Source organism: Rhinoraja longicauda, chromosome 32 (genome assembly GCF_053455715.1).
Source record: "Rhinoraja longicauda isolate Sanriku21f chromosome 32, sRhiLon1.1, whole genome shotgun sequence".
NCBI classification, from domain to species: domain Eukaryota; kingdom Metazoa; phylum Chordata; class Chondrichthyes; order Rajiformes; family Arhynchobatidae; genus Rhinoraja; species Rhinoraja longicauda.
Genome location: NC_135984.1, coordinates 14827872 through 14849186, shown reverse-complemented (window position 1 = coordinate 14849186; position 21315 = coordinate 14827872). Strand labels below are relative to the sequence as shown.

The following is a 21315-nucleotide window of genomic DNA, read 5'->3' as shown; positions in this document are numbered from 1 at the left end:
AGGATAAGGACCCTCTAGTTTATTTGGCATCAGTCAAAAATCCCACGCTACCTTCATGATTGTCACTTGTACGCAGAACTGTGTTGGTTTTTTCGAAGATAGACACAAAATACTGGAGTATCTCAGCACGACAGGCAGCATCTCTGGAGAGAAGGAATGGGTAACGTTTCGGGTCGACACCCTTGTTTTACAGCAGTTGGCCAAGTAAAATGTTCCATAATAATTCTGGGGAGTAAGGGTTTGTGATCACAGTACTTCACCTGATTGCTGACCCCTTTCTGTGACCAACCAGGAGGAACAAAGAACTGCAGATGCTGATTTATACCAAAGATAGATACAAAGTGCTGGAGTAACTGAGTGGGTTAGGCAGCATACCTGGAGAAAAAGTATGGGCGAAGTTTCGGGTTTGGACTGGGTCGGATGTGAAGAAGGGTCCCAACCCAAAACGTCACCCATCCTCTTTCTCCAGAAATACTGCCTGACCTACTAAGTTACTCCAGCAGTTTGTGTCTATCTTTACTACAATAATGGGGGTCCCCATTGACTTCCGCAGTAACCAACTGTGCTGCAATTGTTCATTCATTGGATCTTGCCTTAACTGAGCAGATATAACTGGCAATCCTTTACGGTTCCTGCTAATTCTTATCGACTAAATGCTGTGTAAAGGACCATCAAATCCAATATTCCATTTGCCAAACACTGCAGGTTCAGCTGAAGTAAACAGTAATTTACCCTTTAAATTAATCAACACCACAGATTGAAGATTCTGAAGCCATACTGGCTGACAAGGGGCCAATACCATTGAAATATGGAATTCTTTCCAATTAATTTAGTCAGTTATCAACATATTCAGAGCAATTTTGTAGACATGCACCTTTCCCTAACAATGCTATGTGTAAATGTGAAGTTAATGAGAAGATAAAGGAGTCGTTTACTGGAGGTTGAAATCGTAACTGACACAAATAAAGTGCATGTAGCTATTGAAGGTGAAGAGAGCAGTGCAGAAGGTGTGCAATTAAATGCATCATTATCCAACTCCCTTCCTTTGTACATCAGGGTGATCCTGCTTGATGATGCATTTCATACTGACCTGATGACCGGACAGCATGTCGGCTTGGGATGAGAAGTGACAATATGTATAATTGCACCACAATTTCAACATCAGCATCATAACAGAATCAAACCCCGTCACCACTAACCCCTCAGGATGATCACTAACCTAAAGGCCAGATGGAGCATCCAGTGCTACACTCCTGCAGTAACAACAGAATAAACGCAGGAAAATCTGTGACGTGGTTCCTTTCTTGTACCTTCAAAGCCTCAATGAAAAGCTCAGGAACTACTTGAAGGATTCCAACTGTAACGGGAACATCAACGGCATCGAGGACAGAGCAAGGTGACTGGTCATTACTCGACAGCCGCATCATCTAAAGTCCATGTTAGCTGCATCATTCAATGTACCAATCCATCAGATTGGTACAGAAGTGGGAACGCAGCCTCTCAACAACAACCATCAAGAAAGAGAAGTGAAACAATGTTACTATGATCTCCAATTTGGGTCGTGTGGCCGAAGGGACCATCGGGTCGTGGCTGTACCCCAGCAGCAGGCCTGGCTCGTCCGTTGTGAAACCGGAGAACCCACCTGGAGAGGGAAGCAGCCGAGTCTGGCCCCTGCTCATCCCCGAGGACCAGAGAAACGGAGAAGAGAGTGGAGGGAATCGGCGATGGCGGATGCAAGAACAAAGAGCTGGTAAGAACTGGGGGTCTTACCTTCCGCGTCCTCAAGGTCATCCAAGGTCAGCGGTGCCCCCAGAGCTCACAGGCTGAATTGGTGTCTGGGCTATGACGGTTCGCTGGACGACCCAGATCATAGCAACGGCTGCCACGGCCCTCTATGACCAGCTGCAGCTTGGACTGCAGATGCCAAACCTGACGACGCTTGATTATGGACTCAGTGGGCTATTTTTATACACTTTGTACCTAATCTGGGATTGTACTTATTATGTATGGTAATAATTTACTGAACTCTATGAAAAGAAGGAATTTCACTAAACTTTGGTACATGTGATAATAAAGAACCATTGAACCATCATGGTGAAGGTAACTTGATCTGGATCTGCATTACCTTTTGTTCTTCATCTGCTCCAAAATCCTGGAATTCCTGAAGTAATATTGTTCACGAGCCAACAAAAATGGAAGATGGCTCAATGGTTTAAGGAATGGGTTCACCACCACCTTCTCAGAGTAACTAGTTAATAACATGAATAAATGTGTTCCTGCCAGAACTGCCGAAATCCAAGAAGAAATAAGGAATATAAAACATGTGGGAAATTGTGTGACTATCTTTGATTTAGTCAGACATGTCCTCGTTTTGAAAAAAATGAACAATTCTTCTCACTATTAAAAATGTTCATTTCAAAAAAAGGTTTTTTGCACCTTCTAATAGCTGCTGAGATATTTAGTCTCTTCAAGAAATCTTTCATAGCTACAACATTAAGATTTAATGAATGAGCATTGAATCTGATGTAAACTGGTACTTATTCTCTGTTTACACATTCAGTCACAATAGACAATAGACAATAGGTGCAGGAGTAGGCCATTCAGCCCTTCGAGCCAGCACCGCCATTCAATGCGATCATGGCTGATCACTCTCAATCAGTACCCCGTTCCTGCCTTCTCCCCATACCCCCTCACTCCGCTATCCTTAAGAGCTCTATCCAGCTCTCTCTTGAAAGCATCCAACGAACTGGCCTCCACTGCCTTCTGAGGCAGAGAATTCCACACCTTCACCACTCTCTGACTGAAAAAGTTCTTCCTCATCTCCGTTCTAAATGGCCTACCCCTTATTCTTAAACTGTGGCCCCTTGTTCTGGACTCCCCCAACATTGGGAACATGTTTCCTGCCTCTAATGTGTCCAATCCCCTAATTATCTTATATGTTTCAATAAGATCCCCCCTCATCCTTCTAAATTCCAGTGTATACAAGCCTAATTGCTCCAGCCTTTCAACATACGACAGTCCCGCCATTCCGGGAATTAACCTAGTGAACCTACGCTGCACGCCCTCAATAGCAAGAATATCCCTCAAATTTGGAGACTAAAACTGCACACAGTACTCCAGGTGCGGTCTCACCAGGGCCTGGTACAACTGCAGAAGGACCTCTTTGCTCCTATACTCAACTCCTCTTGTTATGAAGGCCAACATTCCATTGGCTTTCTTCACTGCCTGCTGTACCTGCATGCTTCCTTTCAGTGACTGATGCACTAGGACACCCAGATCTCGTTGAACATCCCCTCTTCCTAACTTGACACCATTCAGATAATAATCTGCCTTTCTATTCTTACTTCCATAGTGAATAACCTCACACTTATCTACATTAAACTGCATCTGACACGTATCCGCCCACTCGCACAACCTGTCCAAGTCACCCTGCAGCCTTATTGCATCTTCCTCACAATTCACACTACTCCCCAGCTTAGTATCATCTGCAAATTTGCTAATGGTACTTTTAATCCCTTCATCTAAGTCATTAATGTATATCGTAAATAGCTGGGGTCCCAGCACCGAACCTTGCGGTACCCCACTGGTCACTGCCTGCCATTCCGAAAGGGACCCATTTATCCCCACTCTTTGCTTTCTGTCTGTCAACCAATTTTCTATCCATGTCAGTACCCTACCCCCAATACCATGTGCTCTAATTTTGCCCACTAATCTCCTATGTGGGACCTTGTTGAAGGCTTTCTGAAAGTCGAGGTACACCACATCCACCGACTCTCCCCTGTCAATTTTCCTAGTTACATCCTCAAAAAATTCCAGTAGATTTGTCAAGCATGATTTCCCCTTCGTAAATCCATGCTGACTCGGAATGATCCTGTTACTGTTCATACAGCCTGATCTTTGATAAAGTGTTGGAACACTGTGCAAATTCTGAACGCAAATATGATCTCATAAGTCCAACCTATGTTTCTGTAGGGAACTTTGTCACCAGAGTGAAATAGTAAAGCGGTAAGTAATTTGTGTTAAGAGATTTCAACTCTCTAATTATAACAATAATAACAATATTCCTCTTCTTTTTCCTCTTCTTCTCCCCCTTCCTCCTCTCATGTCTGAGGATGATTTACTTCCACTCTGGCTCTGTGGGTTCTGAAGAGACTGATGAAGCCAATGTTGGAAACGCACACTTTTCCACATTTGGGAAGGGAGTGTTTGACGGTGAGGATGGTTTATTTGGGAGATTTTGAATTCATTCTTCTATTGATGCTGGACGTTGTAAAGTTCTTACTGAATAGACTCAGAAGCCTTCAGGTGTTTTCTGATAAATATTACATTTGTTTTTCTATCAGGGCTCACTTTCCCACGGAGTCAAGTAAAAAGTACTTACATCAGAACTTCCACAATCTCAAAACTCGTTAAGTCAATTTCAACGAAGAAAGTAACTTTCACAGTAACTATGAGTGAGGCAGGCCATTAGTGTTCCACTTCTCTTGGCGTGTCTGCTCAGGTTATTTCTTGTGTTCTCCTCGGTTCCAGAAAAGGCAGGGGCAGTTGAACGAGACAGCGAGCAAACTCTTATAAAGCTGGGGATTCACTGACAGCATAATGTCGGACTAATCTCTGCTTGTTTTGGAAAATTAAACAAGCAAAACTGCAAATCAACAAAAGCCATTGCCATGAAGCTCGGTAAATTTAAACCAATGTTCTCAAAGCAATTGATGGATTTGTCTGAATCCAGCCTACTTATTTTAAATTCATTAAGTCTCTTATTGATGAGGAGTCAGTTTCTAATGGACACACGCTCAGCCATACACCATTCACAACAGGCAGTAAACTATTCAATTATATCTACTTTTCAATACTGTCCTGAAGAGAAGGCAATATATAGTAAACTATATAACATAACAACACTTTATTGTCACTCGGCACAACACCGAGCGAAATTTCAGCAGTCACACAAAATACAGCAAAAAGAAAAGAACACAGGACACCCGACCCCAACACAAACATCCATCACAGTGACTCCAAACACCCCCTCACTGTGATGGAGGCAACAAAAACTTCCCCTCTCTTCCCCCCGCACCCACGGACAGGCAGCTCGACCCCTACCGAGGCAAACGACACGCACAGCCCCCGCAAGGGGATGGAAGGCCCCCCGGCCGAGCCGCCCCGGGCACCGAAACGTCCCGCGGCCGCACCGGGCGATGTTAAGTCCAACGGCCGAGCCGCACCGGGCACTGAAACGTCCCGCGGCCGAACAGCGCTGACGATGTTAAGTCCAGCGGCCAAGCCGCACCGGGCACTGAAACGTCCCGCGGCCACACCGGGCGATGTTAAGTCCAGCGGCCAAGCCGCACCGGGCATTGAAACGTCCCGCGGCCGAGCCGCACCGGGCACTGAAACGTCCCGCGGCCACACCGGGCACTGAAACGTCCCGCGGCCACACCGGGCGATGTTAAGTCCAGCGGCCAAGCCGCACCGGGCACTGAAACGTCCCGCGGCCACACCAGGCGATGTTAAGTCCAGCGGCCAAGCCGCACCGGGCACTGAAACGTCCCGCGGCCACACCGGGCGATGTTAAGTCCAGCGGCCGAGCCGCACCGGGCACTGAAACGTCCCGCGGCCGCACCGGGCGATGTTAAGTCCAGCGGCCGAGCCGCACCGGGCACTGAAACGTCCCGCGGCCGAGCTGCGCCGGCAATGTTAAGGCCCGCAGCCGAGCCGCACCGGGCACTGAAACGTCCCGCGCCGGCAATGTTAACGTGTGGCGGCGCCTGACGGCTGCGGCTCTCTGGCAGTCTGTTTGTGTTTTTTTTTGTTTGTGTCGGTGTTAGGATGGTTTTTGTTTCTGTTTTTGGCTGTGTATGTGTGGGGGGGGGGCGGCGGGTGGGGTGGGGGAAACCTTTCTTTTATTAGGTCTCTTCCGCGGGGCGCAGCTCGGCCGCGGGACCTTCCATTGCCCGGCGTGGCTCGGCCGCTGGACTTAACATCGACGGCGCGGCTCGGCCGCGGGACCTAACAGTGCCCGGCGCGGCTCGGCCGCGGGGCCTTCCATTGCCCGGTACGGCCGCGGGACGGTTCAGCGCTCGGTGCGGCTTGGCCGCGGGGCCTTCCATCGCCTGGTGCGGCTCGGCCGCGGAATGGTTCAGCGCCCGGCGCGGCCGCGGGGCCTTCCATCGCCTGGCGCGGCTCGGCCGCTGGCCTTAACATTGCCGGCGCGGCTCGGCCGCAGGACGTTTCAGTGCCCGGTGCGGCTCGGCCGCGGGGCCTTCCATCCCCTTGCGGAGGCTGTGCGGGTCGGTCGCCTCGGCAGGGGTCGTGCTGCCTGTCCGTGGGTGCGGGGGGAAGAGAGTAGAAGTGTTGTTGCCTTCCATCACAGTGAGGGGGTGTTTGGAGTCACTGTGATGGATGTTTGTGTTGGGGTCGTGTGTCGTGTGTTCTTTTCTTTTTTTTGCTGTGTTTTGTGACTGCTGAAATTTCGTTCGGTATTTATACCGAATGACAATAAAGTTCTGTTATTATACTGTTATTATTATCAGAGACCGCTAGAACTAATGAACTGGATGGGTAAAAACCATGAGCATTCATGAATCAGACTGGTGGCACAAGCTGAGTGAAAAATATTTCAACTATAACAAAATCACAGACTGTTCACTAGAGGTTGGATGAATCCATTTTAAATATTATCATGGCAATGAATCACTCATCATCTCCCAGTGAATTCAACATTCTTTGAATACATCAGAAAGATAAAGTATGAAAATTAACTATGTGGATTTCGTGTTGGTAAGGGTGATAGAGGCTTTGACAGGGGCATGCACCCTATTTTCCTTATTTCTCTCTTTGCAACCAAAAGGTTGAACTGAGAAATGAAATAACAGGATACAGACAATATGATCCACGATCTGCCGAGGATTGGGCTATTGGGGAGGACTTTGCTTCGCTCTGGCCCAACAATGGGTTTCAACAGCCCTGGACAGTGCAACTTAGGGAAAGAGGGAATGAACTCATGCGTTTCAATTTTCTAGAACGCCACAACAGTGCAGCTTCGCCTGGCTGGCTTTACTTATTTTGTCAACTGAAATTCTTAAAAAACATATTTAATTACGAATGTGGCTCTCACTGACAATGCGTCGTTTGGTGTTTGGCTTTAAATGTCCCTGAAGGGAGGAAAAACTTAAAAGACAACCACACTGTTGTGTCTGGAATCACGTAGAGGCCAGACTGGGAACAGATGCCAGATTCCTTGTGAGGTACATTGATGAACTAGTTTGGATTTTTATGATGGTCCATGGTTACGAAGATCAAGACCACCTTTTCATTCCAGATTTCTTTAATTACCTGAATTTAAATATTAGAGCTGCCGCACTGTGGTTCGATTCAATGGTCAATTTTAGTTTAGTTTATTTTATTTTAGAGATACAGCGCGAAAACAGGCCCTTCGGCCCACCGAGTCCGCGCCGACCAGCGATCCCCGTACACTAACACTATCCTACACACTAGGGACAATTGACTATTTTACCAAAGCCAAGTAAGCTACAAACCTGTACGTCTTTGGAATGTGGGAGGAGACCAGAGATCCCAGAAAAAAACCCTTGGGGGTCATGAGGAGAACGTACAAACACCGTACAGACAGCACTTGTAGTCAGGATCGAACCCGGGTCTGTGGCACTGTAAGGCAACAGGTTTACCGCTACGCTAATCTGGATACTTGTCCAATAACTAAGCCACAATGCTGGTGCACCCAACTACTTTAGTCTCAGTCTGCAATGAAACTGGATTAAGGAATACCCGTTTGAACCCATATCGGCTCGAAGGGCCGAATGGCCTCCTCCTGCACCTATTGTCTATTGTCTATAAATAGCACACAATCTGTCATTTTACAGAAACAAGAAACTACATTTGCTGGAATCTTGAGCAAAGAACAAACTGTTGGTGGAACTCAGCAGACCAGGTTGAGTTGAAGCAAATGGATGGACAATATTTTAGGTTGGGATATTCCTTTCACTGATGCTGATTTCCTCCAGCAGTTTTTGTTTTGCTGCAATTTTGAAGCATTTGTGCCTTTTCCTGAAATTCTACCCAGCAGAAAAATAGATTAGATGATTCCTTCTAAAGCCAATGTACCTTCCCTATCACATTTTCATTGGAGAACATTCAGCCCATAAATCTATACTATCTCTCAGAGTAATCCCATAGACCCAATTCCTCTATTTATTTCTCTGAACCTATTCTTTCCCACACGTGCTCATTAACTCCCCGCTAATTCGCCCGCATCCAAACCACACAGGGAGTAATTCATAGTGGCCAATTAATCTACCAATTGGCACATCTTTGGAATATGGAAGGAAGATGGAGCAGCCAAGGAGAAACACATGAGATCCTGGGGAGAATGGACGGCACCGGTGGACAGAATTGAACCTGTGTTGCTGGAGTTGTGAGATAGCGACACTATGCGCAACGACACTATATCTGTGCAGACGCATATATCTATATCTATCAGCATGCACAGTGACAAGCTTTTTTGTTGCAAGCTATCCAGTCATCGAAAAGACTATACATTATTACAAATAAGCCATTCATAGTGTACAGATACAGGTTAAAGGGTATATCAGTTAGTGAAATGCTGCTGTTGAATAAAGATTTAAAAGAGTGGAGTGAATGCAATGTCTGATAGAAGATCCACTTCTAGGACCAGCACGCAAGGAGTAACCTGGCTTAGCATCATCTTGAATCAATTATTGTCTTAACAGTAGAGGTAAGATCAAAATATAACCACCCTGGACTACCTGGGACCTATGTTATAACATACAATTCATCCAGAAACCCCTTACACTAGAATAATGGAATCTGGATGATTTAATTGGTGCTACCTGGGATATATTGTTTTTATATGCTGAATATCTTCATTGCCTGTAATCCAAAGCTGAAACGGCCCTCAGTATTGATCAAAGCTTCTGTAACTAATAACTGGTGCTCACAGGTTCCTTGATCTGTACCCAATGGCTGCCTCTGATCACAGGGTTTTGGGACCATCCATGGCCAGAGGGCATGAATCACTCACTCCATGCTTGCAGAAAGTAGTGGGAGAGATGCGCCTGTCAGGATGAGATACTTGAACAATGCTGACTTATTTCCCATGGGTAAGCACACAGATCAGCTTTTTAAGTGCGTAAATTTCTTAAAGCAAGATTTAAATTTCAACATGTTTCGATGCTTTCTATCAAGGGCGAACCTTCGAACAGTTCAGTCCATGAATAGTGGGTGGGCATCTGCCTGTCGAGTGGCAAGTGTGCCCCTTCCCAAATGATAGGCCAGCTCCTACTTACCTCTCTTTCTCTTATTTTTCCGCTTCCTCTGCCTGTTCACAAAGCAAGCAGCCAGAGTGCTGAATAAAATGGCTGCTGCCAGGAAACAAATGGTGGCGACAATCCCAGCCACAACTGGACGTGCCAAGCCTTCCTCCGACACCTCAGGCGGTGAAAAGATGTCTAAAAGCACAGAGAACTTGTCAAAGGAAACAACAATGGCCCACGCATTTGAACAACTTCTCTCAATCTTTATACAATGGAGGCTTCATTAAAAAAAAACCTTACACGCGTCTTACCTGAGCTAGAAACCCCGACTACGTTGCTTGGCTCACTGATCAGGTCCTGCATGACAGCCATTACACGAAATTCATACCAGGAATCCTGACAGAGGGAGAGAATAAAATGTCCATTTTTAATTCCGTTATCCCTGCAACATCTGATACCCATTTTCTCCTTACTTGTTCTTTAAGTTGAACCATAATTTTCTACAAGGATAAATCATCCCTTTTGCCTGTTAACATTTGAATCACCACTACAAACATAAAAGGACACAGTTTAATGTTTAGAGTGCATTACTGGGGTGGGCGGGACTAATGTCGATGGGGTATCTTGGTCAGCATGAGCAAGTTGGGCTGAAGGGCCTGTTTTCATGCTTTAAGACTCTATGATTCTATGCTAGTTATGATCAAACAAGTACCCCACCTGCAATCACCTGTCCACCTGCCATTGCTTACACCCATTGGAGTGCATTGACCAAACTGTGTTTTGATTTCTGCTCAATCCAATGTCTTCCATCTCTCTCCCGACCAGAACTCGACGACTGCTGCATTTACAGAGAGCGTTTAGCAGGAAGAGGAGTCTTTCATTTTATCGTACATGATGGGTTTGATCTCATTCAAATAGTTAATGCATTGCATAAAATTTTTGTAAAGTTTAGCCTTCTATGGTGAAAGTCAAGGTAAATGTTCACCTTGATGCTTCGGTAGTAATGGGGAAGATGAAGCCAGTCTCCCACCCAATGTTCATACCATTCAAATTATTGGAATGAAACTCAGTCGGGATCTGTAATGTGTTCACACTGCAAGACAGGTTCCTGGGATAAAAATGTACCATATTACAAGAGGAAAATACTCTATCAAGAGTGTATACCACAGCATTCCACGGTCTAATTGGTGGGTTCAGTTAAAATGGTGCATCTGTTTAACATATCATGGAACACAGGGTGGATCATGCTAAGCCCAACAGTAGCTGAGGAGAGGCTTCTGGTTACTCCAGAGAGTGCAGGAGAGTTCCTCCAAGCTCTACACACTCCATGTTTGGCCCACAGCTATTCATGTTCCCCAAATAGGAATGACCTTCTTCTGGACAAAAGACCAGGCAGTAAACCCTAGATGTGAGCACGCTGTCCAGATGATACCGAAACCCATCATGGCCTCTCCACAAGGCTACTGTGCAATGAGCTTGAGATCTGTTCTTGGGCACTAGGGAACCTGCTGTACGGTATAATTGGCCCAGATAAATTCATTAAAGAAACCAGGTCCAGTATTCACAAATTACAGGTTTAATCCAACCCACCCCCACCCAAAAAAATGGTGATCAATTACCTCATGTCAATGTACTCTGTTGTAGAAGCAGGGAACTGCAGAAGCTGGTCATTACACAAAAGGATACAATGTGCCAGAGTAGCACAGCAGGTCAGGCAGCATCTCTGAAGAACATGGATAGGTGACATTTTGGGTCTGAAGAAAGGTCTCAACCTGAAACATCACCTATCCTTGTACTCTAGAGACACAGCCTGACCTGCTGAGATAGCTTCAGTTAACTTTATTGTCACTTGCACCAAGGTACAGTGAAAAGCTTTAGTTGTGTGCTGACCAGTGAGCAGAAAGAAATTACTCCAGCACTTTGCGTTCTACTAAGTCTGTTCTTGCATCCACTCTGAATTTCTTGAAGATTCTTTCAGTCGCTGCTCGATAATGCCTTAAATTTCCCCGGTGTGGGACGAATAAAGGAATATATTTATTATTATTTACCAGAGATAACTCCTTGGTCAGCAGTTCGGTTTCAGTGCCTGGTATTGCTTCATCTAAAATCTCCCAGCGTTCTCCCAGGCGGAACTCCATGATATAATGGCTGATCGGATAGCTATGGTTGGCTGGTGTAAGCCAAGACAGCAATACTCCTTGGTGTGTTCGATTGGCTGTTAGGCACCTTGGTGGAGAAAGCAGCACCAGTGGTTCTCGGGTGGTTATAGGGAAAGCTGAAAGAGTGAACAAGGTTATAGACTCTTCTGCTGAGAGTATCCTTCCATAGCAGCGGCACAATTAAAAGCTACCTGATTGCAAATACAGAGCATCCAACACATACTACATAATCCTCTTTAGTACTTAGGGTTCGATTACAGGTCCACCACCAATTTTCCAACAACTGGTGGTCCGGCACTTCTTTTAATCCAGACAACATTACGAGAGTGCACTTGAAATGCCCCCCTTGAAGTCCACCCCCGGAAATGTGGCACCTAGGCCGGGTGAGGTTAGCCAAACTCGACCTCATTAGTACTTCCATGGCTGATCGACGGGTCAAATCTGCCCCCTGCGGCCGGGGCTCGTGAACTCCGGCCCGGCTGGAGATGGCAGATCTATTCCCATAGCCAACTTGTGTGGGCCGGTTCTCAGCCCCCCAAGGCCATGACCTCTGTTGGACCAGACAAACAGATAATACGGCAAGGCTCTGGAACCGAGGGTGCCAGAAAATCAGTGGTGGGCTTGTATTGCAACCTTACCATTTCCTTTCCTTAAACCAGGCAGTAAATCAACAGAACCTATATTATGTAAAATTGTGGAAAGGAATTATCCAGGGGGTACAAACCAGGATAAAAGGAAGGACCAAGTCCCCTTGGCAGAGTAGTAACCTCCAGGAGACATAGATTTAAGGTAAGTAGAGAGGTGAGTAACATTCTTTTCATCTGGAGGGGTATTGAGGGCTCTGGGACTCACTGCTTGTGATGGAAGAGAGTAAGAAAATCCATGGATGAGCCCTTGAACAGTTATCCTACAAAGCTATAGACTGAACTCAAACATTCCTCTTAGCATTTTGACGAAAATGACAAATGTTTTGTGGTCTTTCATTGACTTCAATTTTATTGACAGAAAACAGGAAAGCACCTGTGTAATTATATTTCTATTAGAAAACCTTCATATCGCATGAGAAAAATCGAGGCCAGGCCGATCTCCCAAATTCCAAATGGTTTCATGGTATTATGCAGTCTGGTCCAGAGACCGGTCATTCATTGGGGTCTCGATTTGATGTTGATTTGCACTACGTTAGTAATCTCAGCTGAGATTTTAGGACTGATGTGATGATTGCAAAGTACTCACAGCATCTCAAACTAACTGCATTGGACATTGGGTGAGAGGAGAAAATGGTACTTGTGGCGCTCCGTGAAATGAACAGATAGTCTCCCCATTATCCAGACTCATCAAGGTCTACCTAGAATTCACCTCCTTCAGACAACTCCTTCAGACAAAGAAAGCTAATGGCATGTTGGCCTTCATAACACAAGGATTTGAGTATAGGAGTAAAGAGGTCCTAATGCTGTTGTATAGGGCCCTGGTGAGACCACATCTGGAGTATTGTGTGCAGTTTTGGTCTCCTAATTTGAGGAAGGACGTCTTTGCTCTTGATGCAGTGCAGCGTAGGTTCACAAGGTTAATCCCTGGGTTGGCAGGACTGTCATATGAGGAAAGATTAGAAAGACTGGGCTTGTATCCACTGGAGTTTAGAAGGATGAGAGGGGATCTTATAGAGACGTATTAAATTATGAAAGGACTGGACAAGCTAGATGCAGGAAAAATGTTCCCAATGTTGGGGGAGTCCAGAACCAAGGGCCACAGCCTAAGAACAAAGGGGAGGCCATTTAAAACTGAGGTGAGAAAAAACTTTTTCACCCAGAGAGTTGCGAATTTGTGGAATTCTCTGTCACAGAAGGCAGTGGAGGCCAATTCACTGGATGAATTTAAAAGAGAGTTAGATAGAGCTCTAGGGGCTAGTGGAATCCAGGGATATGGGGAGAAGACAGGCCCAGGTTATTGATTGTGGATGATCAGCCATGATCACAATGAATGGCGGTGCTGGCTTGAAGGGTCAAATGGCCTCCTCCTGCACAAACTTTCTATGTTTCTATGTAACTTGGATTAAAGACTGAATGGGGACACCCTTTGTTCCACACATCCCTCCTCCGCCTTCTCTCCTATGAAAACCAACATATTATTCTCTTTCCCAGTTTTATCAGAGTCACAGAACTGAAACGTCACCTGTTTCCCTTTCCACACCTAGCCTGCTGAGTTCTTCCAGCATTTTCTGCTTTTGTTTCAGATGCCCAGCATTTGCTTTTCAAAATTTAATTTTCATGCATTCAGATGTGTCTGTGGCATCAAGCAACAGATCAAGACGATGCGAGTCTGAGCAACGGAACAAGAAGATTCTCAGTCCAAAAGTGTCTACAATAAAAAAAATATAAGTAAGATTTAAAGTTGTGAAGGAGTTGGGTTGCTGAGTTGGCCAGAGCTGGTGCATTAGGGATGATTGCCAAGTCAAAGAATTGATGATTTAGCTTTGATGACAATATTTTTTTAAGGAGGAGGCCCATAGTTAATATGGTCATTACTGTGCAGTGCAATGATGAATTAATGTTCTACTGATGAATTTCTAGGCTGATCAAGTATTTTTTATTCAGGATTCTACAGCATGTTCTGCCACCTGCTGGCAATTCTGAGAACTTCCAAGAGCTAGTTAGTTAGAGTTCGAGCTAGATTTCTAAGAGCGAGTTGGTTAGTTTCCAACTTTGAATTTCTTCCCTCACCCAATGCCCAATGCAGTTATTTTGCGATACTGCCTAAACATGGGTACGTTGCACTCATCAAATCAGTCCCAACAGTTCAAAGTCAGACACACAAAGCTGGAGTAACGCAGCGGGTCAGGCAGCATCTCTGGAGAAAATGAATAGGTGATGTTTCGGGTCGAGACCTTTCTTTAGTGTAAAGAAGGGTCTGGACCCGAAATGTCACCTATTCCAGTCCTCCGGAGATGCTGACTTGCCTACTGAGTTACTCCAGCTTTTTGGGTCTATCTTCAGTTTAAACCAGCATCTGCAGTTCCTCCTTACACCAACTGTTCAAAAGCAGGAGCTTGTGATGAAATGGCTGGGGAAGAGATAGTAAAAGTAAGGAATTACCAGATCAGCAAGATAAGACTTCACAGTCACCTGGAAATAATCTGAACATCTATATAATTTATTCATTTAATTTTTCCTGAAGCTTTTTTTATTTGTGGTTTAAAACTTCCAGAAAATTTAGAAAAGACTTGCCTGTTGCATAACACAATTGTGTTATTGTGCTCAAAGTCATTCAATGTAATTGTGTTTACAATTTGTGTAAATGTCTGATAAACTCCATTGAACATACAACTAGTTACTGCAACACAAACCTATTTTCATGATTTCATAAGATATACCTCATGATGTGCTTGATATTCAGGGACTTCCAACACATTCAATGCACCAAGGAAGAAGCAACTGTACAGTCAGCTGATGAGAACCTATATTCTCAGGAAAATAACTGCAGATGCTGGTTCAAATCGAAGGTAGACACAAAATGCTGGAGTAACTCAGCGGGTCAGGCAGCATCTCAGGAGAGAAGGAAAGGGAATGGGTGAAGCAATGGGTCTGAAGAAGGGTCTCGACCCGAAATGTCACCCATTCCTTCTTTCCTGAGATGCTGCATGACCTGCTGAGTTACTCCAGCATTTTGTGTCTACCTATATTCTCAGGGCTCTGCAATCACATCTTCATCACTAGAGCCACTTGATATATCACATCTCATGTGAAACACAAGTACCAAAACAGCTCCTAGAAATACCATATTTTGAGATGTAATTCCGTATCCATGATTATGTATTTTACACACAAACACTGTCCATCTTTATATCTGGTCAAAATGTAAAAAAGCCCTAGTTTGTGACTTTGTGGGCGTGCAGTGTAGGTTTACTAGGTTAATTCCCGGAATGGCGGGACTATCATATGTTGAAAGACTGGAGCGACTAGGCTTGTATACACTGGAATTTAGAAGGATGAGAGGAGATCTTATCAAAACGTATAAGATTATTAAGGGGTTGGACACGTTAGAGGCAGGAAACATGTTCCAATGTTGGGGGAGTCCAGAACAAGGGGCCACAGTTTAAGAATAAGGGGTAGGCCATTTAGAACTGAGATGAGGAAAAACTTTTTCAGTCAGAGAGTTGTGAATCTGTGGAAATGTCTGCCTCAGAAGGCAGTGGAGGCCAATTCTCTGAATGCATTCAAGAGAGAGCTAGATAGAGCTCTTAAGGATAGCGGAGTCAAGGGGTATGGGGAGAAGGCAGGAAGGCAGGAATGATCAGCCATGATCACATTGAATGGTGGTGCTGGCTCAAAGGGTCGAATGGCCTCCTCCTGCACCTATTATCTATTGTCTATTGTCTATTGTAATATAATCATTATTATTTTGTGGTTCAATTGAGTTTAATGTGTGGTTGCCAGATCAGCAACTTCTGTATTGGATGATTCAGAACTGAATCAGAGGGTTGGAAGTGATTCATTCTCCATTGTAAAGATAGGCATCCAGCATTAACCAGTCATCTGTTGCTCCCGAGCCAGTCCCACTTCCCTGCCTCCTGCATAGATTTTCCTTATCCATTTTCCTCTTAAAGGTTTTATCACAATTGCCATTAGCAGTGAAGCATTCCAAGTTCTCATAATCCCCCGCAAACATGTAACCTCCTTTCTGTACTGGTGATAACTATCAGCTTCAATCTTGCTGCTGTCTTGTGACCAGGGAGACCAACCTGCCTTCTCATTGTCACACTTCGATAAGTGTGCGTATGGAAATGTCACAACAACCTCTGAAGTTACAGACAATCTGATTAATGCAATGGAAACATCAGATTTTATGAGGGCATCAATAACGATCACCCGAATGCAAATCTACTCAAATCAACATTAGTCTGTGCACCGATTATGGCTGAATAAAAATGGGGAAAGGAGGTGAAGTGGTAAATGAGGAATAAAATACAGTTGCTGGCATTTGTCATGATTTTGAAATGCATGCAAAGTACTTAAAGTGCAGTTGTGCAAACAACAAAATTTACAGCCTTAAATTCCAAATATTTTACACAGTAGCTGGAAACTGGAATGACTAGCATCTGTTCTTATTGCACAAATGAGGCATCTGAGCCATTCACCTCATGTTTGAATGTAATAAAATATATGTCCAGTGAAGGTCCTGCCCATTGGGAAATTGGATTGGGCGCTCTGCGTGCCATATGTCAGTACAGCTGATGTATTTCAAAGGTCGTTCTAGCTTGTGATGACATCCTGACTCTGAGTGATGCTCACCTCTGTCTTAGCCACAGACATTGCACCATATTCAACTCACATTAAAGCAAGGAGCAAACCTTGCAGCAGGCTGGCAGAGAGATTATTCTCTGTGCATCTCAGCCCCAGCATGTAATTGCTCAGCAGGATTGATATACAATTTCCCAATACAATTTTGTATTAGATGATTCAGAATTGGAGCTGGGGTTTGGGTAATTCATTCTCTATTTAAAAAAAATACTGGCAGCATGCCTTAATCACGGGAATTGCAGCACTTGAAGGTCACTGCTCCCGTGCCAGTACATGTGCTAATCCTACCTCTCAGACTTAGTAGTTAATTGCTCAGCAGTTTTGATACACCACTGTTGGGTGCCCCATTGCTTCCTGTAGTCATGTTAATAAACTCGCTCATCAATGCTGTGATGAGCCTCAGCTTCACAGTGGCACGGGGCGGCAGTCAGAGCAATGTACAGAGTTGTGAGAGGATGTGTGGGGTGGCCCTAGTTCAACAACCACCCCCCTCCCCATTTTCTCCCACCCCGTGATAGAATGTTCCACAGCTGGTCTGCAGTGCTACAGAGTCAGGACCTGATGCCTCCCAAGACAACTCTTGATCAGACGATTCAGAACTGGAGCTGCGGGGTTTTAGGTCATTCTTTTAGACTTTTGACTGTAGAGATACGGCGTGGAAACAGGCCCTTCGGCCCACTGAGTCCCTGCTGACCAGTGATCATCCCGTACACTGACACTATCCTGCACACTAGGCCAATTTTACAACTTACCAACCTGCAAACCCACGTCTTTGGAGTGTGGGAGGAAACCGGAGGACCCGGAGAAAACCCACGCGGTCACAGGGAGAATATACCAACTCCGTACAGGCAGCACCCATAGTCAGGATGGAACAGGGTTCTCTGGTGCTATAAGGCAGCAGCTTTACCGCTGCACCACTGTGCTGCCCCTAGTTCGATCGGCATTGAAAAGAGTGGCAGCGGCCTTAATCTTAGGAATTGCAGCACTGAAGTAGTGCCTTTGCTCCTGAGCCAGGGCATGCCCTAATCCTATTTCCCTGCCTCTCCTGCAGGCTTACCCTCGCCAGTTTCTAACTCAATTGCAAATGACACTCAATTTCCATCAGGAACTGCATGGCGCTCATTTAAATCCAGAAATTGGGTGAAGCCACCCTAATTATTTTTAAATTTGTTTTTCGTTAACACAAGAATATGGCATTGGTGCTGCACACAGCAGGAATTTAGTGCAAACAGGGGCAATTAGCAATCATAATCAAGCATACAATTGAAAGCAAATACAGCACCAGAATGGAAGCTTCATTTTTATAAAAATGGGCTTCCTTCCAATAGCCACTCAACACTATCAACAGTGGTTCCTTATGAATGACTAAAAATTGGCTGAACCCGTTGGATTTATGCAAACACATATTGTTCTGCTTTCCCCACCACTTGCTGCATCATATAAATATTCACAAATGTTTTTTTTAGTTTAGTTTAGTTTAGTTTAGTTTAGAGATACAGCACGGAAACGTGCCGTTCGTCCCACCGAGTCCTCGCCGACCAACGATCCCTGTAAACTAGCACTATCCTACATACTGGAGACAATTTACAACTCTTGCTATTGAGGGCGTGCAGCGTAGGTTCACTAGGTTGATTCCCGGAATGGCGGGAATGTCGTATGTTGAAAGGCTGGAGCAATTAGGCTTGTATACACTGGAATTTAGAAGGATGAGGGGGGATCTTATTGAAACATATAAGATAATTAGGGGATTGGACACATTAGAGGCAGGAAACATGTTCCCAATGTTGGGGGAGTCCAGAACAAGGGGCCATAGTTTAAGAATAAGGGGTAGGCCATTTAGAACGGAGATGAGGAAGAACTTTTTCAGTCAGAGAGTGGTGAAGGTGTGGAATTCTCTGCCTCAGAAGGCAGTGGAGGCCAGTTCGTTGGATGCTTTCAAGAGAGAGCTGGATAGAGCTCTTAAGGATAGCGGAGTGAGGGGGTATGGGGAGAAGGCAGGAACGGGGTACTGATTGAGAGTGATCAGCCATGATCGCATTGAATGGTGGTGCTGGCTCGAAGGGCTGAATGGCCTACTCCTGCACCTATTGTCTATTGTCTATTGTCTTACCGTAGCCAACTAACCAACAAATCTGTATGTCTTTGGAGTGTGGGAAGAAACCGGAGGAAAACCCACACAGCCACAGGGAGAATATACAATCTCCATACAGACAGCACCTGTAGACAGGATTGAACCCGGGTCTCTGACCCTGTAAGGCAGCAACTCTACCACCGCCACCATGCTGACAATTCTGTTTTGATCATTGAGACAATAAACTTCCCTCTTCCCGCAGTGATTTTGTGTTAACATTACATCCCTTGGCTCCATGGCTGGAGGTTTCTCAAGGAGAAATTGGTAAACAAACAATGAAGCTTAAGTTGAAGATACAAGGAACTCCAAATGTTGGTTTGCTAAGAAAGACATACAGTGCTGAAGTAACTCAGGAGGGTCTGGCAGCATCTCTGGAGAACGTGAAGCAGTCTGAAGAAGGGTCCCAACCCAAAACATCACTTGTCCATGTTCTCCAGAGAAGCTGCTGACCTGCTGAGTTATTCCAGCACTTTGTGTCCTTTTTATAAACTTAAATTGAATGCCGGAGCCAGTACACCATGTTCCAAAAATGTCAATATAGTTTTCTCTGGTGGCTTAAAAATTGGTAAATAAAGGGTCATGTTAACAAAATCTAAATTATTTTTTGTCATGTAGCTCGAAGAATACTGCAAAATATTAAGGGTTAGTACAGACGTAAACTAAGTAAGTGTCGACTCACCCAGTGTGTTCACAGTGACGACTTCGCTGAAGGGCCCTGTGCCAAGTTTATTCTGTGCTAGCACACTGAACTGATACGCGGTCTCAGCCTCCAGGCCCTCCACCAACAGCCAGGTAAGGCCTGTGGATACCGGCAACGAAAGCCAGTCATGGGGTCCCAGCAAAGCCCTCTTTACCCTGCGGCAAATGCAGAACTAGACAGTTAGCATCTGTTTTCAGCTGAGTCAAACGTTCAGGCCAGCTTGCAGTTGGAGAATGGAAAAAAGGTGTTGTGGAATGAAACAGCATTGAAATCACAGACTCTATTGCGGCAAAGGTACAAGGGGTACCTTTTCAGTTTCTTACTTAATTGATAAAAACCATATTCTTTTAATTAAGCACCATAGTTACGATGCAGTGAAGCATTTTTCCATTTGGTAGCTGAAGTTAACAGCAATAGTTTCCATCAGTAACAGAATATCATCACCAATCCTCTATTCCACTCAGTTCCAACCCCACATCAGCTCATAACATCATCTCTTCTCAGTGCCATTACGCTGACACACAATCACCCCCGTACCCAGACGTTTAGATTCTAGTGACCAATATTAGTTTTATTGGGGAGGGTAAATTCCTTCCTAACAATAAATAAGTGTCGATTACGATGAATGAATTTGCCTTTTAAAGTTGAAAACTCCAAAATCTTATTTATTCATGCGCAGGTCTTGGTTGAATTGTTGAACATTCCTTTAAAAAACAATTGGGAGTGAACAGCTCTGTTGTAGTGTGTTTGCAGAGATCAGAAATGCATCCTTTGGGAATGTGGTTACAACGCACCCACAAAAAACAACTTAAATTAATGTTCCCACATGGGAGCTCATTGTGTTTTGATGAGCACGGTAGCGCAGCGGTAGAGTTGCTGCTTTACAGCGAATGCAGCGCCGGAGACTCAGGTTCAATCCTGACTACGGGTGCTGCACTGTAAGGAGTTTGTACGTTCTCCCCGTGACCTGCGTGGGTTTTCTCCGAGATCTTCGGTTTCCTCCCACACTCCAAAGACGTACAGGTATGTAGGTTAATTGGCTGGGTAAATGTAAAAATTGTCCCTAGTGGGTGTAGGATAGTGTTAATGTACGGGGATCGCTGGGCGGCACGGACTTGGAGGGCCGAAAAGGCCTGTTTCCGGCTGTATATATATGATATGATATGATAATATTTTAAGGGGACGAAGAGGGGAAATGAACCAGTTTAAGTTCAGTGAACCAAATACCTCCTCTCAATGCAGTCGGGTTCCGTGGACAGAGGGAAAAGGTTGTTGGCAGAGAAATCCGTAGCTGGTGGGTTTGCAGGCTAAATCAGTAATGTAATGTTTATATCGGGGCCTGACTTTAATGGAACAAATGATCCGTTTGTTATATTTACTTTTAAATACCAATTTCTGATTTACGATTCAGGACACAGGGGCCTAGGTTACCTCGTTGTACATGTCAGATTAATTTTAACTCAAATGTTATGATTTATAGATTTTGTGAACAGAAATTACTTAGAGTAAGCTATTTTTTTTCCTACACAATAGTAAGCTATTTGATTATTTATCAGTCAGGCCATTTTTTTTGGCTGATAACTATTTAATACCACTATTTATTTACACTCACAATGATATATTTCTGTAGGATTCATTGACTGCACAGCAGTAAGAATGTACAGTGCAGAACTGGCATTCTGGCTAATGTTAGGTAAAAAATGTTTTTTTAGTTTAGTTTAGAGATACAGCACGGAAACAG

At 44.7% G+C, this 21315-nt stretch overlaps 1 protein-coding gene across 2 annotated transcripts in view; it reads right to left on the bottom strand.

Moving 5' to 3' along the window:
• Positions 1-21315, bottom strand: part of igsf9bb (immunoglobulin superfamily, member 9Bb) — a 530429-nt gene that overhangs the window by 37419 nt on the left and 471695 nt on the right. For both annotated transcript variants that reach the window (XM_078426548.1, XM_078426549.1), the window contains exons 13-16: positions 19554-19729; positions 11339-11565; positions 9602-9686; positions 9324-9485 (exon numbers count right to left, since the gene is read on the bottom strand). In XM_078426548.1, the coding sequence (XP_078282674.1) occupies positions 9324-9485; positions 9602-9686; positions 11339-11565; positions 19554-19729 (650 nt within the window). The remainder of the gene's footprint in view (positions 1-9323; positions 9486-9601; positions 9687-11338; positions 11566-19553; positions 19730-21315) is intronic.